This window comes from Dacryopinax primogenitus (assembly GCF_000292625.1).
Source record: "Dacryopinax primogenitus strain DJM-731 SS1 chromosome Unknown DACRYscaffold_1, whole genome shotgun sequence".
In the NCBI taxonomy this organism is placed as follows: Eukaryota; Fungi; Basidiomycota; class Dacrymycetes; order Dacrymycetales; family Dacrymycetaceae; genus Dacryopinax; species Dacryopinax primogenitus.
The window spans coordinates 65,167-89,721 of NW_024467198.1; the positions used below are offsets into that span (position 1 = coordinate 65,167).

Sequence of the window (24,555 nt, forward strand, 5' to 3'; positions counted from 1 at the left end):
GAGAATTGTATTACCGGGTTCCAATTAATGCATATGTTGGAGGGAAGCCGACACGGGTATTAACAACGTCACTGAATAAGGGTATCAACATGCGCCCACACATCCGTTCGTCCGAGCCAAAAGTCAAACCGGGGTCTCCTCCACCTTGCCCCCACTCATGACGCCCTGCCCAAACGCAGCTGCAATGGCTGAGAATCCGTTCTCCCCCACATCGGCGAGGAACTCCTTGTGCTGATCTGCGACGCGTGCGTTGTGTCGCCGGATGTCTTTGATGAGCCCATGGGCGCGTGCGCAGTTCGGACACTCCGGGTCTTGGTCGCTGACACATCTGATGCTCCGAGTCAGAATTGTCTCAGCCGCGGAAACTGGAGATAGATATACCTTTGATGATAACTGTGCTTGCACATGAAGTGAACAGCTGGCAGAGTGAGTGGGTGACCACAACCTGAACAGTTTGTGACGTGGAACACCCTCGGATGATTCGGGTCTGTCAGTTCCTTGATCTCCTGTTCTTTTTCCTTCGTCTCTTTCTGGTAGGACTCGATAAGATGATGGTCCTACAAACCCAGTCAGCAGACAAATACCGATTATCAGAGAAGCACTTACAGCCTCGATCTCCCCTCTGGTCTCGGCAATACGCTTCATCAACCACATCTTGATCACTCCCACACTCGCGACATGATTCCGACTAAGCACCTGCAGCACCCCAACAGGCGGCATGATCTTCTCCGTTTCGATGGTGTCCAAGATAGATACCACATCCTGGGTATGTCTGGATAAGAGAGCAGGACTTAACGTGAGGAAACGGAGGACGAGAGGGTACAAGTTGTGATCCTGAGGTCCGTACAAATCCAGGTACTGGATAATTTTAGTTGAAGCAGAACCGTCTGTAGTTGCAACACCAGCCGTCTCCTGATCCATGTAATAACGCAAAATGTCCTCGTATGCGCCCATCTTCTCCCAGAGGAGAACTAGTCCTTCGGTGAAGTCTTGCGTAGAGCAGACCATCAGTGCGTGCGTTTGATCATACGGGAGAGTCTGGTCTTGCTGTAAAAGTCTGGTGGCTTTGGCGTGCAGAACCCGAGAAATTGATGGGTTTCGTTCCTGGAACGTTGCCGCCTGTGATAGGTATAACTCTAGTAGAGTGTTCCACACCGCAGTCGAATCTGCTTGCTCCTCAACATCCATATCGGAAAACGGTTTGCTCGACCCAGCAGGTTCGACAGATTGTCCCCACCGATACAACGCGACCGCTTCCAGGAATCGGACGAATTGTTGTGTGTGACCGACGAAGTGTGCGAAGAACAGTCGTGGTGATGGTCGCTTCTCCTGTGTGACAGCCGAAGTCTGTATTGCCCCCACTGGTGGAGTCTCTGGTCTTGATGCCGTTGGGGTCTGTGTCTGCCCAACCCGAGCTGCTGTCTCAGCCTGTGAAACTGTGATCGTGGGTGCAACGGCAGGAGTGGCGTTCGAAAACGCTAGTCCGGTGAGGATAGCACCGGCAGGATTGTTGGTGATGTACGACAGATAGGAGGCTCCCCCGCCCGTCTGCCCATTTGTGAGTTCTGGTGATGACGTGGGTTGAGGAACATTGACAGCGCCAGTACAGAGCTCGATTAATAGCTGAGTCGTCTGGTCAGGTAAGTTGGAGAGCAGCGCTCGCCCGTATCGAGCGATATTATGTTCTGTCTATTGACCTTATCAGCGAAAGGATTGAACGGGGCTAAAGGATCTTACCGCTTCTGGCCCTAACCGCCGCAAGAATCCCAGCGCCTCGCCGTATCGGCCAGCGTCCTCAATCTGTATGCGCAGATAGTCCTCATGCCTTCCCCACTTTCGTGCGAGATATGCCGCATGCTCGTAATACCCTGCTTGTCGGCATACGCGAATCGCAGTATCCAGGTCGAACGGAAGCTCTTCCTTCACCTCCCCTCTCTCCCCGTCCTCTGCCTTGGACTTGACCGAACTTGCTCTAATGAACGCATCGAGCTTTCCTACGTCCTTGAGCTTCGTATATGTGTTGAGCAGCAGAGTCGTATGGTCAGAATTTGCCAGACCCTGACTATGCAACTCTTGTAGGTAGGTCGTCAGGTTGTGTATGCGCTGCGCATCCAGGAACTTGCGGATGACATAACTCGGTTGCAGGTAGCTCAGAGTATGCAGGAACTGCTCCATCGCTCCGTCGTAGTCGCCTTTCGAGTACAGGAAGTCCCCTCTCCGGCGATAGATGTCGGAGATGCCAGACTCAGAAACACCGAGGGACTGGGCAAGTCGGATGGCGAGGGCATATTCGGAACGCTGGTATAGGAGATCAAGCTTGGCTGGTGTTGACTTCTCCTCAAGTCGGAACAGCTGTATGCAGTTGTCAACATGTTACAGTAATATGCAAAGAGTCCCACGTACCTTTCCATCATTGCACAAAACAAACACGCTACCCCACTCACATACAACATCCTTCACGCCACCTTCGAACTTTGACGTGAATGCGATATACTTGTTCTCGAGATCAAATATAGTGACTCGGCTCACGTCGGTTGACTGGCTGTCTGCCCGTGCTGTCAACTGTCGCAATGCTGTTGATGATGCTCCCACCGAGGGCGTGAATGGCGGTGAAACGATAATAATATATGAGCGATATGATTGCACGAAGCTCTTCGGACCTGCACGAACGATTGAGCCGATCAATGGCGCAAGTAGGTGAGACAAGCGCACCTTCATACGCATAGCTTGGCTCTCTTCCCTCCGGTCCGCATAGATACAACGCCTCGTCCCTCGCAACAACCATGTACCGTCCTCTTTTGTCCATCACCGCACATCCCAGACCACACCCAACCTCGTCAACCTCTTGTGGACTCCCACCACTGCCTCGCCCAGTAGCGATATACACGAGTACCTTGGCGGTGGTGACGATGAAAAGGTACATATTTCCCCGATCGGACTTTTCAGCGTCTTTGCCCTTGTCTTCCGTCGACTGGGATTGTGCAGGAGACTCACGAAATCCAAGACCGGTGATGGGTTCAGCGGGTGTGCCTTCATGTACGGTTCGTGCGCGTGGAAGAGCAGTCAGAGAGCTGGATCCCGAGAAGAGGGATTGGTCGAGGTTCCGGTATAGGAGGACAGTTCCGTCACCCAAGCCGATGGAAAGATGTGACAGGGTCGATGACAGTGCCATTGTAGAAACCTGAGTATTCGTTTCAATTGGAAAAGAAAGGTAATCCAAAAAGCATACGAACCGGAAATGGTTTGTTGCTGCTTCCAACTTTCACGGACCGCAACAGCACCGGACCGTCTGTGCGTTTATCTGTATGCACCAAGTCCCATATCTTAAGCAGTGGTCCCCATGAGATTGCTTCTTCCTATGAATACGTGTTTGAGGTGCGCAAATCCGGGCTCTATCAGATGCACGTACTCCTAATGTGATGAGGATCCCTCTCTTCTCCAACATATGTGTCACCCTGCCGCCGTCGAACGCAACCCAGCCTCTGGAGCGTTCGAATTTTCGGTCCAGTACATGAATCACGCCATGAATATCTGCAACAAGTATCCCAACAGTTGAAGAGGCGATAACGACAATCTCTGTAGGAAGATGAAACACTGCTGGTGGATTTGCTAGGTCCTGAGCATCCTTGACCGGTGATGAATCGAAGAAGGTGAATTGCCGTGGCTATGAAGTTATTGTTAGTTGTTGTAGTGTTCCGACATGTATCATTAATAAACATACAGCGAGGCCAACAGACGCCATTTGAACGATGTCGGAGCCCCTCGACCACACGCAATGCCATGTAGACCACGCGCACAGGGACGACCGGAATTGCGGAAGCAAGTACTGCCACCGGTTCTCTAAGGAAGTGATAATACATATTGCATTTGGGTATGCTGCATATTGTTAATGATGCATCCCCCCTGACCTCGGTATAACCCGTAGTCTGCTCATTATTGTTGTACTTGAATCTATTGTTGATCCTAAAATCCTCCGGATTTTGTCGGATCTGGCGTACAGCTCCGGCTGTAAGATTTCTCGACACGTGACTATCGCCCGACAGCACAGCCAGTGCGACCGTGCATCGCATGGACCTCATAGCATTGCTCACCTCAACTATGCTAGAGTCTCTCAGGAGTCATCATCCGGTTAACATGGTTATTCTCTTGCATATGCTTCATGGATATCTTGACCACCATACGGTGAGGAGCAACCTCTGGCGGACGATCAACACCGACTCAGCGATACGTAATGCGCATGCGTAGGTGTGCATCGGACCCAGGAGAGGTGGGCTGGTGGCTACGTCGGCACACCATAAGTGGTTTCGAGTAGCACATGCACTGGTGTGCGCTGCGCCTAGCTTCCATGCTATTCAGAGGGCCGGGTGTGGGCGGTGGATGCTAGCTCTCGAGCGTATATAACAGTCTGAGGTGTCGAACGACCGATCTCCCAATAGCCAACATTTTCATGTCTGTAACTTCTATTCTTTGGCTGAAATTATCCCCTCGTCCTTGACGTGTTCCCGGACCCAATATATGGAACTGCTGGCTTTCTTTCTCCGGATGTATAATCGTATTCGTCGGCTTTGGCTCCCTCCGCGTCCGGAACCCGGAGGAATCGTTGAGCTGGCACCACCTCCTGAAGAAGAAGTTGTCGATATCCCGCTGGCGATCATCGAACCTCCTGCGGAGGGACACATCGAACTGGATCTGGAGCCCCCAATAGGCAGCAACCGATATCGACTCAATGTGGCTCTTCGTCCGGGAGACTATGCGGGTGCCGGAGGCCAGACCATGCTCTTTCTCCGCTCGCGCACCGGTACAGATGCAGAATTGCCCATCTCCTCCCTCACCATACACTACATGGTACGAGCGTCTATCACCATCCTTCCTGGCCACGGCGCCGAATATACCCTTTACTGCATCCCAACACCCGACGGCGAAAAACCCGTGTATGTGGTTCCTGGCCCCCTCACCAGGGTGACGATCTGGAACTTGGAGGAGGAGAGGGATCCGGCGGGAGTAGTATTGCAGTGGTCGGTGACAGTGAACGGGGCCCCGCCAGAAAGATGTATGTATGCGAATGATACTCTAAACATTGAAGGTTTCGAAGCGGATCTGAATGGTATGGTCACGATCACGCTTACTGCAAATTAAAGATGTCGTACGGTATTATTCTGGGATGTTGAGTAGTCTTACATTGTAGATTGTGTATCGTATTCTGTATTCACTAGGTCGTTTCAGAGCTCTTAGATGTCAGCAAAGATCAAGTAATTTATTGTTTCAGTTGAGACACAACTCACTCTTGCGCAAACTGCTCCGTCCCTGAAAATGAAAGGCGGTCACGGGGCACGTCAAGATGATTTTATCGATTTTGGTTCAGCGTTGTCATCACGTAACTGCACTGCGTTTCCCTGTGGGCCGTGCCTCACCTGGTGCACCAAGCCTACGAGTTTCACTCTGCATGTGTGTCGGCAGACAGATCGGTTCACTTGGTGTTACCATCTTGGCAGCGTTTGGGTCCTGCCTTCGGCAAAAAGAAACGAACCGCCTGAGGAAGAAACCTAAGCCCATTGTACAAGATTAGTTTCGTATATTGACGTAATACATATATACGGATGACAAATACAATGGAGATGGAGTGATCGTTCAGAGGGCTATTAGGCTAATCGTGATCAGTCCATTCAGGTCGGCTCGGAATCCATCAGCCACGAACGGCCCATCTGGCGAGTGCCAGGCACGGACGGCTTCGCCATTCACCGATGCGCTCCAAAATAATCGCGTACCGATCCGGGTACTTGCTGGTAAATTGTACAGCACCAGGGAGGTAAGGGGCTGCTGTACAGTGTAACCTTCGAAGGGCGATTCCTGTTGAATAGGTATGGTGTGCAGGAGGTAACGTGGGCGGCTGCCAGGACATGTTTTGACCGCTGCTCGCAAAGTGAAGTGGACCGTAAGAGGGGAGGAAGGGGCTTGCTGCCAGGGGGTTCGTCGCGTCGGTGATGCAGGGAGCGTGCTCTTCCCACTCGTGCTAGTCCAATCGGGGTCTGCAAGCGATACAGCGAGGCAATAGTCGTCCTGCTCGCTGTTAAAGCGGAGTTCCATGACTCCGTTTGGCGGTGGAGAAAGTCTTGCCACGTCGATAAATGGGAGGGAGTCGTCTGTATCCGATAAATCCTCGTTGTCACAGAGGTAGGAGCAGTGTACAGATAGTCTTTGCAAGATGTGCCGCGCCATTTGGTGAAAATCGAAGAGCGTCGGGAAACTCTTTGCACCACTGAGTTCTGAGTTTGTTGCGGTTTGTCTCACAGATAGAGACATTGTCTTTATAACCTCCAACTCGGCTGAAGGCTGACATACGAGTCTAGCACAGCGCAAACGAGTCCTCGTCGTCGAGCATTCGAGAGCATTGCTGTTGACTACCAAGCAAGCAGTCGATGGCTAGGATCGTCGGTGCACCGACATCGACAAACAAACGAGTCTTGAGATTACTCATTTGAAAACGGTTCTGTGTCGTCAATAAAGATCGCGTAGCGTACGTCGTCGATCAGCCAGTCACATACAGAATGCCCTGGCATGATGCTTTTGAATTGCCGACCCTAGACGCAGCCCAGCTATGCTTCGTAATCCATAAATTAGATAATCATCATTTTGCGCAAGGGAGTGATTCCCGCGAGTCGTATGATGGCTTCCATGACATTCCTACAATATTAATATGTCAATGCGTCGTTCCACGAAGACAGCGTCAAAGCACAGCGTGGATTCAACCAGGGCAGTCTGGTCTGTCCAGGACTGTCGACCAGGCGGAACGTTGAGCCGATATTTTTCGGGCAGGAGAGCATTTATCGACCCTGACCAGCTCGGGCTTAGCAGAAATAGACCATCTCATGCGCCTCAGACTGACTGAAGGCCGTGAACAAGCGAATCTGATGCTGGCAGTTGGCCGACAACCGCAAGGCGTCCACTTAGCACGTGTTTTTTGGGTCTAAAAAAAGCACATGCATGCACCGCCACCAGGACTGCTGTCTGCGTTTCGGCTCTTTGCGCAGACGAACGAACGGCTTAGACGGTATCAACTGCATACAGGAAAGGATCTGTCGATGTACTTGCATATACCAGTATTCCTGCTATTGGATTCCTAAGAAATTTGGGATACGTACATTCTGGCTTGGCAGCAGCGGCGATAACGCTCGCCTTGACTACAACGCGACCTCCTTGGATTGAACACTCCTCTAGGCAAGATGATCCGCGACGAGGGGGACGACTCGGAGAAGAACGCGAGGAACCATCGGAAGCGCGATGGTCCTAAACGAGGTGCAGCGTTTGCCGATCTGGTTAGGTGCGTCGCACCCAAACCTAAATTAGGGCTGGACTGATACTCCGCAGTTTGGCGAGCCTCCAAGCTGTGGTGGACGATACGCGTGCGAGTGTGGACCAAATAGCGCTCTCTGCCGAGAAGGTGCTGAGGGACCCGCAAAGCTTGATATTGATGAGGCGTAGAGTGGCGGAGCAGGAGGAATGGAGGCGTGTCGTGAGGAACCAGGCTGAGGAGGTCAAGGAACGATGTCGCAAGGGTGGGTTTGGCCATCTTTCTAACTGTACTGTTCTCACGCGTAAACAGTGTCGGATGACATCCTTGTCAAATCCAAACAGCTGGAAGAACGACGGCAGCAGCTCGCCCGCGCCCGAGAGCTGCATCAAGCGGAGGTCGCCGCAGCCCAAGCACTGGAAGAAGAGGTCACCTCCGCACGTAGTACCCTCGTCCAGACCTCGGCGCCTATCCCCATCCTGCGCGCCTCCCTCGCTCGCACACTCGACTTCATCTTCCCTATCCAGCCGCTGGACCCTGCCTCCCTATTGTTCACCATCCTGGACTGCCCTTTACCCGTCCCGTTGCCTAGTTCACCTACGCCGCCTCTCTCCCTTCCAGACCAGCCGGGAGTGACCGAAGACTCGGTTGCCTCCGCCCTGGGCTTTGTGGCGCAAGTTGTTTACCTCCTAGCGGCGTACGAGGGCGTTTACCTCCCGTATGGTATCACCTGCGCGGGGAGTAGGAGCGTGATACGAGATCCGATAAGCGAGATGCGCGGGCCTCGAGCATTCCCTTTGTACTCCCGAGGCGTGGAACAGTACAGATTCGAGTACGCAGTCTATCTGCTGAACAAGGATATTGAACTGGTACGTTCTTCTGTATCCTTTCTCGTCCGGATCGGGTGTGAATGTTCTGGTGCAGCTGATGATGCGACGCAACCTCCGCGCCCTGGACCTACGCCACACGCTTCCAAATCTCAAGAACCTCATGCTCACCCTTACTTCTGGAAAGGAACCCGACCACCTACAAAAACGACATCATCCCTCCCGCTCCGTCGACTCGCTACTCGACGTCGAGCCGCTTCCGTCCACCACAGGCTCAGGCTCAGGTTCGGCACCGTCGTCCCCTTCCCTCCCGTCTATAACTCTTACGGGAACTTCTTCTGCCCCATCGGCCGCATCTGTACCGCCCAGCAGCTCGAAACGGCCGTTCCTCTCCCCCTTGGCGGCGATGCTCCGCTCGCGCTACGCAGGTGGAGGGTTCCTGCGCCCCGCAGTAGCGGAGCGTACCGCGAGCGGAACGGAGATCAGTCCTGCTGAAGTAGCGCTGGGGGAAGACGTGCTCGCTGTGCCAGAAGGTGTGGGGGCGGCGTCCCCTTTGCCTGTACCGGAAGGGGCGGGGGAAGGGGTAGAAAGCTTAGAGTTGGGAGATGGCGAGAGTAAGGAATCTAGCGAAGTGGCTAGCAGTGCCCTGGCTGAGGAGGACGAGGACGGACCTGGCGAAGAGCTGGAAGACGTGGAGGAGGAAGATGAGGAGGATACGTTGACCCCAACTGCAGCGACGGCTAATGGGAAGGATACGTTCCTTGAGAAGTCGCTGAGGGGAAACGGGCATACGCCGCTGAGTCCTGTGAGAGAGGTTGGGGTTGAGGGGGAGACGAGGTAGGTTCGAGCGTTAGGGATAGGAAAGGAGGGAAGGATGTGCATGGATGGTGTATTATAGTACTTGTTTTCTACATTATGGTGTTAACTGGTCATTATTCACGTGCCCGGTGTTATTACAATATGTCCGAGTGGCTGTGTGTTGCCACGTTACTTGTTCAACAGGTAAACCCTACACTCAGTACGTGGTCACTCCCTTGCACACGCTCAATACCCTAGACATAGACAGTCACCAATGCGTCTATCACGTCTTCCCCTTCTCCTCCTCCTCGCACTGGGTAGCTATGCCCAACAATCCCAACTATCAGATACATCCTCCCCTCTCCTACAACGCGCTAACACCCTCCTCTCCACAGGCCAGTTCAACGAGGCAATCTCAGCTCTCTCAGAGCTCATTTCCAACCCTTCCCTCCTCTCCTCCGACCCTGGAACACCTGAATATCTCCTCTACTACAAGCGTGCAACAGCGTACTACTCTCTAGCGCGACATCAAGCTGCGCTAGAAGACTATGCCAAAGTGTTACAGCTAAACGAGGGGATGTACCGTGTCCTCCTCCTAGAGGCCCGCTGTCATCTGCGCGAAGGTCGATTCAGCGCTGCGCGCAAGTCTCTCCGGGCGTACAACTCAGCTTTCGATAATGACTCATCGAATAAGTCGAAAGAGCGGGACCCGGCTGCCGCAGACCTGGTATTCGAGACCGCCGAAGCGGAGCAGAGCGAGAAACGCGCGCGGACCGCCGTCAAGGCACATGGCTGGGCGGCGTGTATCGCGGCTGCGGGAGAGGTGTTGAGGTCGGCGACCCATTATACGGAGATCCGAGAGCTTAGGGCAGAGTGCGAACTGAGTGATGGTGCAGTTGAGGAGGCTGTGGCGGATTACACGTACGTGTATGCGTCTATACGAGGATGTATGCTGACCCGATTCCTGTTCATTTATAGGCGACTGAGCTATATGCGCCCAGCTGATACGGGACTCACGCTGCGTCTCTCGACTCTGACATTCTTCCTCCTCTCCAACCCGACGACTCCAGCACTGGCGCACGTCAAAGCCTGCCTCCACTCCGACCCGGAGAACGCCGCCTGCTTACGCGCTCATCGTTCGCTCAAGACGCTCCAAAAAGCGCTGGACAAAGCACGCAACCTGCACGACGCGTCAAAGTGGGCTTCGCTCAAGCGCGAACTGGACGGAGCCGAGGGCTTGTTAGCCAGGTTTGACGAAGAGATGTACAAAGCGCTCGGGGCGCTCCAGCCGCCTTTGCCAGCGCATCTAAATCCGGAAAGCCTGAGCCAGCCGAGGCTGGAACTCCTCAGCTGGGTATGTGAGTGCTACACGAATACAAAGAGCTACAAACAAGGAGAAGCTCGCTATCGCGCCCTGCTCGCTCTCCGGCCGGAGAGCGTACCTGCCCTTGTTGGCCTCGGAGAGCTTGCACTCGAGAAGGAAGAATATGATGAAGCGGTGCGCCTTTTCCAGCAGGCGTGGGAAGCCGACAACCGCCCAAGGCAGGGTGACACTGCCGACCGTTTACGTACCGCTCAAGCGAGGCTCAAGCAGAGCAAGCAAAAAGACTACTATAAGATCCTCGGCGTACCCCGCGATGCGGACGAACGGACGATCAAGAAGGCCTATCGGCGGGCGGCGAAGTCTGCTCATCCAGACAAGGGTGGATCGGAAGACGAGATGGCGAGTGTGAACCTTGCTTATGAGGTGCTGGGTGACTCTGATCTGAGGGCGAAATACGATGCTGGGGAGGACCCGAATGACCCGACTGCAGGACATGGGCCTGGTGGCGGGCAGCCGTTCTTTTTCCATGGGGGAGCAGGAGGGTTTGAGACGTTCTTCCAGCAGGCCGGGGGGAGTCCGTTTGGTCAAGGAGGATTCCAGTTCCATTTCCAACGTGCTTGAGTCGGGTGGTGGGTGGCTTGTGCTTGGCTTGCTGTGGTTAGGTGGGCTGTGGGGAAAGGGGTGGGAAGACTTCTGGATGCCAACTGCTTTCGGGGCGGGGCGGTCCGCCTTGGATGCAGAGCAGGACAGGGGTGGGAAAAGGATCGGTGAGAATGTACGTTTTGATGGGTCCGTTTGGACTATTGCAGGAATGTATATTATTGCATATATCTGGGAACGTGGGTGCTTTACTCGGACTGGCAAGGATCGGGAAGATCATCCCTATCCTTAGGTCAGATTATCAGTGCGTACAAGGTACTTGAGTATATTTGTGCTGATGTATACACGATCTGACAGGCACGTACAGCGTCCTTAACCCAGAACTGCAAAGCATGCGGGCGCTCGTTGATCGCCGCGGGGAGTCCTGTCCTCAGTTTACTTCTTTTTGCTGCGCACCAGCTTTGGCAGAGTGCTGGTACTTGGGAGGACAGATGCCCGGATCAGCATACTCGCTTCCGATCATCATGCAAGAAAGCCGAAGCCGCGAAGGTTGGACACCTTAGCTCAGGGTTACAAGAGAGAACAACGGACAATGAGGCAATAGCCCGGAGCCAACAGCCGGACGCGGACGGGTCGTGACCGGGAAGCGTGGATAAACCGCGGGATAAATGCTTCGGACTAAAATATGCGATTCTTCGGTCGTGAGTTCCTTTGCGGTAGGCGCTGAGAGTCTTCACGCAGGAAGCCCACGCAGGAAGCCTTGTCGGTCGCGTGCGCCGGCATGTACCGGTGTTAGCGCCAGGATCTAGTGGACAATTTGTGATCTAGGGATTGATCGATGACCGAACATGATGGGGCGTATCTCATGAGCACCAGTCAAATCATGACAGCCGGACCGAGTTTTGTGGCAGCCTAGATGTCCGCGTAGTCAAGCAGGAGAGCATCAACCTGAACGGCACAGTATACTCAGGTACAACATCCATTTTCGGCGTGGGTCCACTTTAGTGTTGAAAACTATGTCTCGGTGTGTTCGTTTTTCCCGCAGTCAATGACCGCCGTGCGTCTTCATCTCAGGTCTGTGCTGTCTCCGGACGATGAAGCCCTCCATATATGGCACTTCCAACTCTTCGTAGACACCCGAGAGCACCCGACGTCTCTCTGCTAGCAAATTCTGTACGCCGGCTCCACCTACCAAACACTCCTGCCCTCCTTTAGAAGGATCAATGTCAACTTTGGAATATGATGGCTCCACGACAACCCACATGGTCTCGAGAATGAATCTCGTACGAACGCCTCGGTTCCGGGTTTTAGTATTGAGGAGAGCGCTCATGTTAGCAGCTCGGAGCAGCTTGAAAACAGTTTTCGGTAGATAGCTTCAGTGCATGAGGCCCGTCTCATTCCATGTCCGGCTGGTCCTATTACTGTGTGCTGCTTGACTTGACACTTCCGGCACGAGTCTCCGCGAGGGATTGGAGTGACGAGGCAAAAGCATCGAGGGCACAACACCGATCGGACAGCGTATGAGAATACCTATCCCACATCGTATAAGAGAGCAATCATCCGTTCCTTCTTGTGTTCAAGGCAAAAATGTTTCGCAACTGGCTGTCTTTGGTACGACGCATTGCCCTTCCGCCTTCTCTAATCAGACGCCGCGACGATCTGCAATTCTCTCGAGTCACGTCGTCTTTCCGGTCCAGCGGCAGACTCGACTTTATTTGGTACGGGAGAAGCAAGAAAGAGTCGCTCGCGGTCATTGTCTATTTGGATGGAGAAAACTACGAAGCAACGTCAGGGGCGCTCGAAGTCCTTCTCGAGAGTGTCTCCAGCCGAAGCTCGCCCTCTAAGCATCAGTTCGAAATCAAGACCCAGTCTTACGCCCTCTCGTTCCAATTCACGATGCGTCGAGAGATAGAGTGTCATCCGGGAAAAGGAGCAAGATACATCATCCACCTCCTTCCATTCGTCACGACGATTGAGACGCCAGTCGGCCCAGAGATACCGAAGGTCGACAGCATAACGCTGTTCAGCTTATAAGAAGAATACGACGCTTTTGGTCGATCACTTACCTGGACCGCGACTGTCAACGGCACCCGTATGCGAGGTCACTACTGCGATTGGGAAATGTTCAGAATTGAAGGTTTCGAAGCCGAACTGTCAAGTGCACTCACCATCGTGATCACTGCTGATTGAACAAGTTCCGATCATTGTCATCTGCTTCTGCTATTGAATCGTCATGGTTGATGGAGGGAGTCAAGCAGGAATTACGGACGATTGGCGGATCGACCAGCAGAATATGATGTTAGAGGTCTCGGATTAGAAGACCATCAAAAAACAACAGGAAGCAGTATGGCAATGCGACAATGACAAAGATCGGGCCGCTCTCGCCAAGCAATTCCTCCTTTGTGATTGGATAGGCATTTTTAGCAGTGTGGGAGATATTACGAGGAGATGGAGCACTGCAGGAGGATGCCGAGGTGTGGACCCTAGCCGCCTTGTGACACAATCGATATCGATGTGTTGGGTCGGAGCCGAATAACAAATGAGCGCTTCCGCGGCGTTAACCTCCTAGCTTATGCCCGATACCCATGTCTCCCTGACTCGCGCCATCTGTCGAGTCAGCCCACTGAACTATTGTTTATCACCTTGAACTGTGCCATTTGCATACAGCATGCCCCCTCGTCTTAATAAACGACAGCAGCGGGAGCTGCAAGAGCAACAAATGCTCAAGGACCAAACTCTTGTTGCAGCGGCAGAGCAGGAAGCAGAGAGTGACGAGGACGAGATTGTGCCGGCGGCTACAACGACGAACTTATTTGGCGCAGTGCGTATGTCTTCTTGGACCATAAAATGAGTATTTCAATCTAACTATTTGGTAGCTTAACTTGGGAGAGGGCGAAGAGGAGGAACCGGAGGGCGCAGAGGACGAAGAGGAGGAGGATAAGCCGGTGACAAGTAAGGCAAAGGCAAAGAAGGTGAGCACCGCACTCGCTTCTAAGCCCAATGCACGTTGCTAAATTTTCTCGTAGAAATCAAAGAAGAAGAAGAAGAAATCTATAGTCGAAATCACTAGCAGTCTTGATACGCCTGTGGCAGATACAGCGGTCCCATCATCGAATGTCCCCCACGTTCAGAGTTCCACCAACCCAGAGTCGTCAACTTCAACTCCTAAGAAGAAGAAAGAGAAGAAGCCTAAGAAAGATGAATTGGATGAGGCGCTGGAGGAAATTGCTAAGAAGTGCGTTGCCCCTTGCTATGATCGATTTACTTGACTGAGGACCACTTCAGATACCGTGATACACCCAGATCTTCTTCTATACAGGAAGGCGAAGCATCTAGTAGTCATACAACGATGGCAGCGACTCGTTTACGGTGTGTTTTCCTCTTGTATACATCATTCATCCCTCCTAACCAAAGACCTGCAGCACTCTTATCTCTGTCTCGTACAAGGACCTCGACCCCTCAACGGAGCTACGCCGTTTCTTTGGCTCCCGTGTGGTACGGCTCATTCTGAGTTCCACAACCGCATAACTGAATTCCCCACAGATTCAACAAAATCAACCTGCCTCCAATCGCAGACATGCCCCTATATTACGATCGCGTCTCACGAAACCCGGACCAAACTGGCCCCCACAGAACACACGTCAAGGTATCGAAATGCGAGAACTAACTATCGAGGAAGTGCAGGAGCTTGTAGAACGGAGGAGATGGACAAAAGGTGATGGGAGTATTGGAGGACGATGGTGGACAGCGCAACATTCGAAAGCGTACAAAAATGTCCAGTATCAGTTTTTGCAAGCTGTTCAGAGTCACGGTACGCTCAATGCAACATCGCATGCCACAAGGGGTTGACGTGCTGTAGATCCCAATTCTCTCATGGCACTCTTGCAAGTGTACCCATGGCATGTCGATACTCTCCTTCAGCTGTCCAACGTGGCGACGCATCAAGGAGACCTGACCCTCGCCTCTGAGTTCATCGAGCGTGCTATATTTGGGTTCGAGCGCTGCTTTGTGCCTGCGTTCAACCTTTCCACTGGAAGTGCACGATTAGACTTCGACCACATCGAGAACCGCCCGTTCTTCATGGCCGTATCGAAATATGTCGCTCATTTGCAGCGGCGTGGATGCCCGCGAACGGCTTTCGAATTCGCGCGGCTGTTGTTAGCGCTCGATCCAGTTGGAGACCCGCAGGGCGCCTCTCTATGGCTCGACTATCTCGCGATCAAAGCCGGACAAGGGCAGTTCATCATCGATATGTGGGATCAGTGGAACTCGGCCATTCCCGCAGGGGAGATGTATCCCGATGCAGACGTGCTCAACGTCTTCTTTCTTCCCGGTTGGGCATACGCACGTGCGCTGGCGGAATATGACGTCGAAACGGCTCGGGGAGATACCGAGCATGAGAAGAGCACCAATGCCCTTCGACACGCTGTGTGGCAGTTCCCGATGGTCGTGCCGGTGCTAGCTGACAAGGCGGGGATCACATTAAGTGCCGAGATCAGGGCACGCAAGCCGTTCCAGATACAAATGGGATACTAGTGAGTCATGAGAGCTTCTCACCCCAGTGTTCGGCATTGACAGCCTGTAGCAACGATAATTCTTCAACGCTGCATCTTCTTGCACATCTGTACGCGCACCGGTCCAATTCGCTTTGGAAGAATGCGCCCTACAGTAACTGGTTCACCGATACTGTCTCCACCTGCCTTCAAGACCTCGATAAACCGTATCATGTTCTAACCGAAACGCACATGAAGAGACGGCCGACACCGCTCTGGATCTGCAGGCACCTCGTTGTCGCAGATCTCAATTCTCTCTTCTCTTTTCTTCCTCCAGCCGTAACACGCGATGTCGGCATGGGGTACGATCCCCTCCCGCCTGCGACCAGCATCAGCAACTACGATGATGCGTACTTTGAAGTTGGCGATGGCCGTGCTGGTGGTAGGGGATGGCAGAGGGTGCTTGCTGGTGGTGAGGAGGGCCAGGAAGGGTTCATGGCAAGATTGGCGCAATTGCTAGGCGGAGAAGTCGGAGGGGATGCTGAGAATGTCGCTGTAGGTCCCTCTTCGCCCCTTATTCTTTCACCTCATTATTTCACATGCTCACGTATTCATCCAGTTACAGCAAGCCCTAATGGAACATATCGCTCAACAGCAAGAACAAGCCCGTGCCGCCCACCGAGCGCGGGAAGGTGCGGGCATAGCCCCAGGTGCCTGGGAAGCGCCCGACGAAGACGCGGCTGACCCTGATCATCCAGAAGGGGAGATCGATCCGGTGCAGCCGGACGGACAGACGGCGGGGCAAGGAGGGATGAGGGGTTTGTTTAACGCATTTATGGGAAGGCTCTGGGCACAAGCGTCGCAGCATGAAGAGGATGAAGATGAGGATGAGGATGATGAGGATGAGGAAGACACGGATGAAGAAGTGAGGGCAGAGGAGCTGGATTGATCGATGCAATGCAGTGCTGTAAAAGTTAGCAAAGATTCATATGTGTCGAATGATTATCACCCCTGTAGCGCACCGAACGACTGGGGCAACGCTCCGACCTAGCACATCAACGAGCTTCCTAAAGGAGCCTCGGGTATGAAATCGAGTGGCCTTATGACCGAGAGCGTAATAAGGATGTTCCCTGCAAACCTGTTGTGACCAACAAATCAGCAAGCGGAGGCCTACAGCTCGCAGTAAAGGCTCAGGCTCAACACTAGTAGAGTTCCAGTGCCAACTCGAACCTAATGAGCACCTTCTGCCGCGTGAAAAAGTATTGCCTGCCGAAACGAAGCAAGGGCGGGAATGAACAATGAATTGGCTCGAAGTCATTGGTATGCCGATTAACGCCTATAGTATTAGGGGATGAAATGGAGCAGGAAGACCCAGTCCAGAGGAGTGGGAAGCAGGGACAAACAGCACATGGTGGCCGAAGACAAGGGGGTTAGTTCGAAACGTTCGTTCGGTGCCTTTAACCCTTCATGCTCGTGTTGCCTTATTACAATTGCCGTTACACTTTGCTCCAGGCAAGAAGTGTGTGGAACTGATGTGTAAGGTGTTTCCTTCCAGAAAACTGCTGGCTAGGAGACAGTAGAGAGGATTGTGAATTATCTAGGGTTATTGGATTGTAACAGTCTGTTGCAAAGAAGCCGGGCCTGGGACGTCATGTTCACCCCCTAAGCAGGTATTCCAATGTATTTTCCTGCCGCAATTTCCCTAGTTACGCGCGCGGCATTGCATCAGTGACGCGCCGTACATTGCGTGTTTTTTTCTCCCTGGTCCCCCAACGTAACTAAGCAGTAGACCGCAGAAACTCCGCATTTCGGCTGGACACATCAGTTAATCAGTCCTTATCGCAAGGCGGCCGTTCGAGTCAGCCCCGCATCCTACATCGGCAATCCCACTTCTTCTCATCATTCACGGGTGTCGCCATCGGATTTGCATCTTGCCCAACACTGGCCGCGGTGCAGTCATACAGTTACCCGTGTCATACTTGCGCTTCGACTTCGTGCGGCAACATACGTATCCGGCCCCGAGCAGACACATCAAGCAAGCCGGAAAAAGAGCCTCGGGAAAAAAGAAAAGAAAAGACGGGGACAATGACCTGCTGATGGCGTGACCCTGTTCGTCCCTCTCCTTGATCCTGTACCGCACCGCAGTGGGTATAAAAGCCCGAGTTCTCAAGTGCTAATCGTCAGGTCACGCTGTTTCGTGCTGTTGTTGTATCGCTTTCTGCGTCTGCTCTCTCGCTGCTGTTGCCTCCCCGCGCCTCATCTCTACCCCCCTGACCAAGTCACACACCGTCGCCTCAGTTTCTTCCCCCCCCCACCTTCCCAACCGTCAAACTCCACCATGCCCGAAAATCGCGTCGCCTTCGTCTGGGAGAGAAACAAACTCTATTTCCCGGGTGACCGTGTAGGACACCGCGGGGGTAGATGGGAGTGTCGTAAAGGCCGTGCGTCCATATCATTCTCCAGTGTCCCAGCTTGTCTGACCAGGTTGATAGATGTGGGCGATTGGATCACTGAGGTGTGTGATACCTGTCTGATGTGGATAGAAGTCTGACCAAGCTTGGGATGACTCAGCCGGAGATTGGATTATATTGGGATTCATACTGGAAGAAGATTGAGGTTCAGTAAAAATCTGTTACCTGCGTGGTCAGTACATTGTGGACGATGCACCTCGGTTCTATATGCAGGTGTGCCCTGCTATGCCTTCCGTTGAGAATGATACTAATGAGATTTAGATTTACGAGTGGCGAGAGAGGGAGAATAGTATGAAGTCAGCCTCGGCGCACGAGTGAGCTGTGGGATACCCGCGTGAGGGACGATAAATCTTACTGTGATACCCTTGTGCAATGTCAAGCTGAGCGCCGAGATGCCCTGGTCTGGCCGTCATGAGTAGGGCACCGGCAGAGTTGTATCAATAATGATGAGTTTGCTTATATCTCCCCACATTCCTTCTCTCGCTTCGCGACCCACATGACGCTCATAATTAGCTTGCTGGTGCGCCTCCAGACGCCCTCAGTCCGTCCTTCTCTCTCCCAATGGGATCACACTCCAAATCGCTGCCTCTGCTACGATCATGGCGACCAACACCGGTTGGAGCACCTGAATGCCATATTTCTGCGCGAGGGCGCCGGTAAGGAAGGGGAAGACAGCTGAACCTGCCTGGCCGAACTACGACATGATCAGCGGTGCTTACGGCAGGCGTGGAGAGAGGCGTAATGTGTGAATAGTGAGGGAGAACGGAGCTTACGGATGCAATCCAGCCTATGCAGCCAGTGAGGAGCCTGCAGACGCGGTCATATGAGGAAAACTCTTTGGGAGTGGGTGGGAGATGACTCACCAAGCTGGAAACAATCTTTGCCCCGTGCCGACAACCCAGGGGTAGAACGGCCCAAGCAATAACCCAATTACCGACACTGCGACTGCGTCCCCTATGGCATTTGGAACAAACCATACGACAAACTCGAGTGCGAAAGCAAGCCCAAGATATAGGAATATAACCCGCTTCACGCCCAGTTTCTCGTTCACCCAGATGAGCAGCAAACGCCCCATGGCAAGACCGCCCCAGAAGCCGCTGCGTACATATCCTGCACTTGGGCCTGCTCCCCGGATCTGTACTAGGTAGGTGACGATCCACCCGCCGATGGAGACTTCGAGTCCGACATAGACAAGTATAAAAAAGGAGAAGAGATGAACCAGGCGCAGGCGCAGGATCTGGCGGTATTTGTTCCCCCCATCCGGAGAGCTTGTAGACGGAGGGGTGTGGAGAAGTTCTGCAGACGATATCAGGCTAGACTCAGCAACATCGGATAGAACTTACGGGACTGTGTACGAAAGCGGAAAATAACACAGAAAAGTATGATTTCTACGACAGATAGGCAGCCAGCAATGAGATACTGGAAAGACCAATGTGTTGCCTGGGCGAACTGGGTAGCTGCCAATGGGCTGATGAAAGCGCCCACGCCCTGTACCTCTCGGATTCAGCTTGATTCCAATGAAAGAAGAGCCTAAGTGACACACATAGCCGGCATGTAGCAACTGGAGTTTCCAGTTACCGCCAGGTAGACATGCCACAAACGCGTTCACCTGTGCGCCCATGATCGCCACGGCAAACCCGTTCAAAGAATAAGCGACCACGAAGACCGGCCATGGCGGTGCTCCGGCTTCAACTGCGAATGCAACAAGTTGAAGGATGGAACCGAGGACAACAACTTTTCCAAAGTCAAGCCTGTCCGTGAGCGGGACAGTAACAAGTGCGGCTAGCCCATATCCCTGAAGCCGTTAGCAAGTTCATCAAAGTCAGCATCAAATTCCCTAGCACAAAAGCCGCGATGAAGAGGAGAAAAACGACGGTATAGCCGATCTGAATACCTAGTGAGACAATTTCGAAGGATTTCAAGGCATACTTGCGTTGTAGTTGGACTCCATCCGGAGAATCAACGGTCCAGTCGAGCCATCGCTCCAACCAACTGGAGACAACTTCAGAACCACGAATCGTCACTCCAAAAACCCCAACGTACTGACTGCCGAGCCCACAACGCTTGTAGCTAAATAAATCCGCTGATAACGCCTGCTCAAGGTCGGCTCCGCAGGCTGGTCTGAAGGAGCGGAGGGAGCAGGAGTCGGCACTCGCTCTCGCAACGAGCCTTTGCCTGCAGTAGGCATTGAGCTCAGCTCGACTGCCTCTGCAGAAGGCGTGCTAGAAAGGAGGACTGGCAACGGCGCTGTGACGTGATCAACTTTGGAGGTTTCATGGGATATCGATATTGGGCCTTGTTCGGCTTGCAAAGCTCGCAGGACAGCGACCGGTTCTAACTCAAGTGCAGCATCGAGAACAGACATAGTCGTCTTCAAGAGAGAGAATGTCCAGCACGGTACAGGCTCGCAGTTTCACAATATTGATACAGGAGGATCCTCATGGTGCGGAATACCCGAAGAAGAAAGCCGAAATATCGCCGTATGCCGATCATGTGTCCTCCATGAGCCCTGTCAGCAAATGAGATCCTGTCCAAGGATCTTCGTCCCATTTGCGCAGGAGATTACTCAGAGCCTAGCTAAGTGCGAAGAACTTATGATGACCAGAGCGAACTTGCACGAACAAGGCAGAGACAAAAGATATGGAACTGAATTGTAGGTGGCAGTGTATCAAACTTCTTGGTGAAAGCACGGCCTCTCCCACATGACAGTCACCTACATCTGCATGCCACGTCAAATAATCAAATAATAAGTCTATAAAGTTACTGGGGTCCATACTTAGAATACAGTGTGTCGCTTATGAGAACAGATGGACGTGGTTACAAGCAGGAGTAGTGGGGTGAAACCACGGGAATACCATATAATGATGGGTATCAATGAGCTTGAGTATTTACCAGCAGCCCCTGCTGCCCGTACGCTTCCACCGCAAGCCCGAGGGTTTTGGACAGCTCAGCCTTCCACTCTTCAAGCAGCTGCTGCTTCACCTTTTGGCGGAGTTCATGTGTGAGCGATTTGACGGTCACCCTGAACACGCCTACGACTGGTCGATGATCAGAGATGTTCGGCTCAAGGCGCTTGTACGCAAGAGGTTCGATACGCTTGGGATCACGGCACCGGAAAAGGATACGATCGCACCAGGCTGGTGTCCGTTGTTTTCCAGACGAATCGTAATCATCGCTCCGTCGATCGTACTTGTACGTGGGTTTGAATGTGATGGGTGCCTCCCTGAACCCTCGCAATCGGAATCCAGGATTATTCTTCAGCTCCTTCTGCAATTGGTCATGCGCCAATAAATCAGCATGACTATCGTTCTTGATATTCGTGATAACTGTGTCACGCCGCTGATCAATGCGATAGTTGAGATCGCCATTGAGCTACACTGCCATCAGTGATAGGTCCTGTATAGATACCGCCGAGACTCACGAAGCAGATCTCATGATCCAAAGCCATCGTACCATCGCCACCGCCTCCATACGCCAAGTTGTCATCATCAGCAATCTCACTCTCGGGAAGAAGCGTTTTATCTTCCATGACAGCAGCGACATCCGTATTTCGTTCCCTCACATGACGCTGACCAGCTGCAAGATGACAGTTGATGAAGCACAAAGACGAATCGTCGACTGTAAACCGAGCAACAATAGCGCCCTGAAGAAGATTAGGGTCTCGAAAGACCAGACTCTGCGAAAAGCGTACCTTGTTGCCGTACATGCCACCCATTCCCCGCTTCACTGTGGTTATATGAACATCCTTGAAAGAAGACTTCTCCGATGCTCGTGCAAACACACAAGTGAACAGGCCAACGAGATTTTCGGTTAATATCGGAACATAGGGTTGTTCGGCAGGCATGGCAACGCGAACCGCGTAGACAAGCTTCTCATACCAGAGACGGTAACGGCTGGATACTTTATCAGAGATGCCGCCATCCGAGCGTTTCCCACCACCAAGTAAGACAGTTTCTAATTCATGCCGGGTCAGGAAACCAGCAGAGAGGTGGGTTCAAAGAGCTCACTAGCTGTCAGCTTGCGATTATCCAAATCGATAAGTTCTTGGAATGAGAAAACGATGATATCAGGGGCGTTGACAGAATGCAAAACTTGCTCGAAGAAAGTGGCGTTGTCCGGTGTGCCAGTGAGCATCTCAGGTTTCGCTGCATCTACGTTCCAGGTACAAAGCAAGACATTGATCGGTCGGAAGGTACTGAATTGCTCCTCCCGCTTAAGCAGCTCATCATCTTGCACTGTATGAGCAATGAAGAAACATGTGAAATGAGGAGACTTACTGATCCAATGATATGTGAGAAGCCCATCCCATATTCTCACTTTCTCATCCTTCCCCATACTAAGCACAGCCAGTCTCTGATTTCTCTCGATACCGATGACGTCCACCATCAACTTCGACACCGGGTTGTCCCCATGCGCTCGCCACAAATTGGTCAGCTTCCACGGCCAGGGGGCAACATCATACGCGGCGATGATGCCTTGTCGATTTCCGATCCAAAGGCGATTCGTAACCCCTTCGAGGGCGAGGATGTCAGTTGGGCCGATCTTAACGCCTGTGATGAACTTGGGCTCTTCGTCCGCCAGAGACCAGATTGACAGACAACCACCTTCATGTCCTAGGTAGACCGTATCCGGTTGGGTTGGAAGGATGCAGCCGGTCGTTACTGCCCCGAGCGGTTCAGGGCAAACGATGGTGCGGTAGGGCACTCCTCCATTCTCTTGTGAGCGGATGTCGTATATCCTTATAGTTGGGCCTTTTGTCGGCGTGCTCGAGAGGCTCTTCGCACCTCCAACCGTACCAGGCCCAGACCCCTCACTTGTCCAAACCTCCCCATGCTTTCCCAATACCTTCGCGAATGTCTGCTTCTCCCCGATCCTGATGAGCCGCGGGTTCATGCTCATTTGGGGTGCACCCATCCCACTAGCTTCATCAGAGTCGAAGACAAACATCTTCCCGCTCTCCTCGATAGTGATCATGCTCCTTTGATGCCTGAATATGTGCGTCACAGCAGATGAATGAGCCTGCGAGCGCGTTTCGGTGATTCTTCCTGTCCAGAGGTCGAGTTCCCACAGATGGCCGTCCTTCGTTCCACACCACGCATACCGTCCGTCTTCTTCCTTGATCGCACCGGGCCGAAATTCAACGGCAGTGACCCGCGGCTCCTTAACTCTCCATTCCAGACCCGTTTCTTCTAAGCTCACACTGAGCGCGACAGTGTTTTCGGTGTCGCTCTTGTCTATGTCATACACTGTGAGGCCCCAGTTCGCGACCACGACGAACGAGCCGGCCATTGCTACCACTGGCCACTGGTTGAGATGACTCCGAGCGGGAAAAGAACGCTGGTCAACGAACATATGCGGCGGTCGCCGATTGGAATGCGTTGTATCTGGCATGTCTTCAATACCTCTGCGGAGGCCTGTTCCAGGTACAGGCAAATGAACAGACGAGCCCGAAGCGCCTGGTGGGGAGAGAAGATCTCCGTTCTCGTACTCTTCTTCGCTCTCGCTGTCGTCGTCTCCGCTCTTCTCCCTTTTCGGCGCACGAATAGAGTTTGGGATGCTTCGCGAAGGAGGTGGAAGATGTGGTAGAGATGAAGAAGGAATGAGACTTGATAGGAGGTCGACTGCGCGGGTTGGAGGAGGTGTATGTGCGGGAACAGGATTAGGCGCGGGGGGCGGGCTTGTGCTGCTTTCATGGAGGGATGCTTGACGCTTTTCAATTGCGGGGTGCATAGGAGGTACAGAACGGGGCATGCGAGGAATGCTTGGCGGTGTTTCAGGAGATAAGCCTAGGGACGTCCCTGAAACAGGTAGCGGCGGATTAACCTTGCGTAAGGGTAACGGCGGTGCGACCCCTTGCGACGGAGTCCCTCCAGACGAAGAGGAGGGCGACGCGACTACTGATGAATTGGAACCTGAACCATGTATTGTGGATGGGTCTTCGGTGGATGAGATAGGAGATATGCGTGGGCGGGAAGGGAGCGGTGGTGCTTCAGACGAAAGTACTTCTGGTCGCAGGACAGGAGAGATCTTGTTACTGGTCGATGGGCGGGGTGGAACTGAGGGAGGTGGACCACGAGCAGGAACAGCACTGGTAGACACTGTTGGTCGATGGCGGAGGGACATAGAACTGGATGGGGGTGCGGACGGTGGCAATCGTCGCCCAAGCTCATCTGTTAGCGGCGCACCTCCTGGCCTCGCGGGTAAGGGTGGTGGAGACTCCGTGAACGGGCCGTGTTCTGGAACTGTACTCTCGTGAAATAAGCTGCCGTTGGGTATTGCTCGAGGTGCGGAGACACTCGGGGCAGAGGACGACCGAGGCACTGGTGAGAGGGAGCGGCTCGATGGGGATCGTTGGGGTAGCCCCATGTACTTCGTCGACTGGCCCTCTGGCGCAGACGCCAGGGATGGGGCGGAGTTAACTCCTCCTGATACGCGAGGTCGAGCTGGTGTGGGCGGTGGTGGCGGTTTCCTAGCAAGTGCAGCGGAATCGACGACTACTGTCGGTACCGGACTTGTGACAGTGGATACAGGGGCAGAGAACACCGAGGGAACAATAGGTTCTGTCATTGCAGCTGGAGGTGATGCGGGTGTACGTGCTCGGGGTGGTGGAGGGGCTGGTGCTGGAGTACGTGTTCGAGGGGGACTAGGGGCCGGGGTGCGGGAGATCGCTGCGGGCCCGGACGGCGATGGAGTGCGGGACTCGCGTCTCGAGATCGGTCGAGAAGGGACATTGTCGCCCAAGAGCGAGCCTTCA

General features: G+C 53.2%; 10 protein-coding genes across 10 annotated transcripts; 6 read left to right on the forward strand and 4 right to left on the reverse strand.

Moving 5' to 3' along the window:
- Nucleotides 1-20: 20 nt before the first annotated feature.
- DACRYDRAFT_92166 (uncharacterized protein) lies at nucleotides 21-3,742 on the reverse strand (the record flags this gene model as incomplete). The annotated part of the gene is made up of 9 exons (XM_040777047.1): nucleotides 21-328; nucleotides 382-557; nucleotides 607-1,689; nucleotides 1,738-2,352; nucleotides 2,404-2,660; nucleotides 2,713-3,181; nucleotides 3,234-3,356; nucleotides 3,410-3,664; nucleotides 3,722-3,742. 9 exons carry the CDS (start codon nucleotides 3,740-3,742, stop codon nucleotides 124-126), a joined length of 3,204 nt encoding a protein of 1,067 aa, XP_040632843.1. The 3' UTR covers nucleotides 21-123.
- Nucleotides 3,743-4,744: 1,002 nt separating this feature from the next.
- Nucleotides 4,745-5,240, forward strand: DACRYDRAFT_19308 (uncharacterized protein). Its single transcript, XM_040771447.1, has one exon. It carries the CDS (start codon nucleotides 4,774-4,776, stop codon nucleotides 5,134-5,136), a length of 363 nt encoding a protein of 120 aa, XP_040632844.1. The 5' UTR covers nucleotides 4,745-4,773; the 3' UTR covers nucleotides 5,137-5,240.
- Nucleotides 5,241-5,628: 388 nt separating this feature from the next.
- Nucleotides 5,629-6,818, reverse strand: DACRYDRAFT_112776 (uncharacterized protein; the record flags this gene model as incomplete). The annotated part of the gene is made up of 1 exon (XM_040769509.1): nucleotides 5,629-6,818. Exon 1 carries the CDS (start codon nucleotides 6,298-6,300, stop codon nucleotides 5,629-5,631), a length of 672 nt encoding a protein of 223 aa, XP_040632845.1. The 5' UTR covers nucleotides 6,301-6,818.
- Nucleotides 6,819-7,052: 234 nt separating this feature from the next.
- On the forward strand, nucleotides 7,053-8,956 carry DACRYDRAFT_112777 (uncharacterized protein; the record flags this gene model as incomplete). Its single annotated transcript, XM_040769510.1, has 4 exons — nucleotides 7,053-7,318; nucleotides 7,366-7,553; nucleotides 7,601-8,157; nucleotides 8,213-8,956. Exons 1-4 carry the CDS (start codon nucleotides 7,221-7,223, stop codon nucleotides 8,954-8,956), a joined length of 1,587 nt encoding a protein of 528 aa, XP_040632846.1. The 5' UTR covers nucleotides 7,053-7,220.
- A 231-nt stretch (nucleotides 8,957-9,187) lies between these two features.
- Nucleotides 9,188-10,998, forward strand: DACRYDRAFT_73176 (uncharacterized protein; the record flags this gene model as incomplete). The annotated part of the gene is made up of 2 exons (XM_040775994.1): nucleotides 9,188-9,834; nucleotides 9,892-10,998. The coding sequence occupies 2 exons, from the start codon at nucleotides 9,188-9,190 to the stop codon at nucleotides 10,856-10,858; spliced, it is 1,614 nt and encodes a 537-aa protein (XP_040632847.1). The 3' UTR covers nucleotides 10,859-10,998.
- Nucleotides 10,999-12,424: 1,426 nt separating this feature from the next.
- DACRYDRAFT_102914 (uncharacterized protein) lies at nucleotides 12,425-12,871 on the forward strand (the record flags this gene model as incomplete). The annotated part of the gene is made up of 1 exon (XM_040767683.1): nucleotides 12,425-12,871. One exon carries the CDS (start codon nucleotides 12,425-12,427, stop codon nucleotides 12,869-12,871), a length of 447 nt encoding a protein of 148 aa, XP_040632848.1.
- Nucleotides 12,872-14,263: 1,392 nt separating this feature from the next.
- DACRYDRAFT_73178 (DUF654-domain-containing protein) lies at nucleotides 14,264-16,258 on the forward strand (the record flags this gene model as incomplete). The annotated part of the gene is made up of 5 exons (XM_040775995.1): nucleotides 14,264-14,332; nucleotides 14,381-14,648; nucleotides 14,697-15,372; nucleotides 15,423-15,885; nucleotides 15,950-16,258. Coding segments are annotated over exons 2-5 (1,605 nt in total), but the record flags the coding sequence as incomplete, so codon positions are not given.
- A 1,410-nt stretch (nucleotides 16,259-17,668) lies between these two features.
- Nucleotides 17,669-17,955, forward strand: DACRYDRAFT_102916 (uncharacterized protein; the record flags this gene model as incomplete). The annotated part of the gene is made up of 3 exons (XM_040767684.1): nucleotides 17,669-17,771; nucleotides 17,823-17,845; nucleotides 17,902-17,955. The coding sequence occupies 3 exons, from the start codon at nucleotides 17,669-17,671 to the stop codon at nucleotides 17,953-17,955; spliced, it is 180 nt and encodes a 59-aa protein (XP_040632850.1).
- A 384-nt stretch (nucleotides 17,956-18,339) lies between these two features.
- Nucleotides 18,340-20,166, reverse strand: DACRYDRAFT_102917 (MFS general substrate transporter; the record flags this gene model as incomplete). Its single annotated transcript, XM_040767685.1, has 8 exons — nucleotides 18,340-18,495; nucleotides 18,575-18,608; nucleotides 18,665-19,097; nucleotides 19,145-19,289; nucleotides 19,345-19,596; nucleotides 19,646-19,695; nucleotides 19,731-19,793; nucleotides 19,845-20,166. The coding sequence occupies 8 exons, from the start codon at nucleotides 20,164-20,166 to the stop codon at nucleotides 18,340-18,342; spliced, it is 1,455 nt and encodes a 484-aa protein (XP_040632851.1).
- Nucleotides 20,167-20,575: 409 nt separating this feature from the next.
- Nucleotides 20,576-24,347, reverse strand: DACRYDRAFT_92168 (DNase I-like protein). Its single transcript, XM_040777048.1, has 5 exons — nucleotides 22,079-24,347; nucleotides 21,809-22,030; nucleotides 21,493-21,755; nucleotides 21,223-21,444; nucleotides 20,576-21,173 (listed from the first exon to the last, which is right to left on the reverse strand). The coding sequence occupies exons 1-5, from the start codon at nucleotides 24,165-24,167 to the stop codon at nucleotides 20,673-20,675; spliced, it is 3,297 nt and encodes a 1,098-aa protein (XP_040632852.1). The 5' UTR covers nucleotides 24,168-24,347; the 3' UTR covers nucleotides 20,576-20,672.
- Nucleotides 24,348-24,555: the final 208 nt, after the last annotated feature.

What these genes read in the sequence shown, in the direction of transcription:
- DACRYDRAFT_19308 (XM_040771447.1), top strand. Translation starts at nt 4,774, where the DNA reads ATGCTCTTTCTCCGCTCGCGCACCGGTACAGATGCAGAATTGCCCATC.
- DACRYDRAFT_92168 (XM_040777048.1), bottom strand. Translation starts at nt 24,167, where the DNA reads ATGGGGCTACCCCAACGATCCCCATCGAGCCGCTCCCTCTCACCAGTG. An exon ending in TCTCACATATCATTGGATCA is followed by an intron (nt 22,031 to 22,078) that starts GTAAGTCTCCTC and finishes ATACAGTGCAAG; the next exon opens with ATGATGAGCTGCTTAAGCGG. An exon ending in TGGATCATGAGATCTGCTTC is followed by an intron (nt 21,174 to 21,222) that starts GTGAGTCTCGGC and finishes ATGGCAGTGTAG; the next exon opens with CTCAATGGCGATCTCAACTA.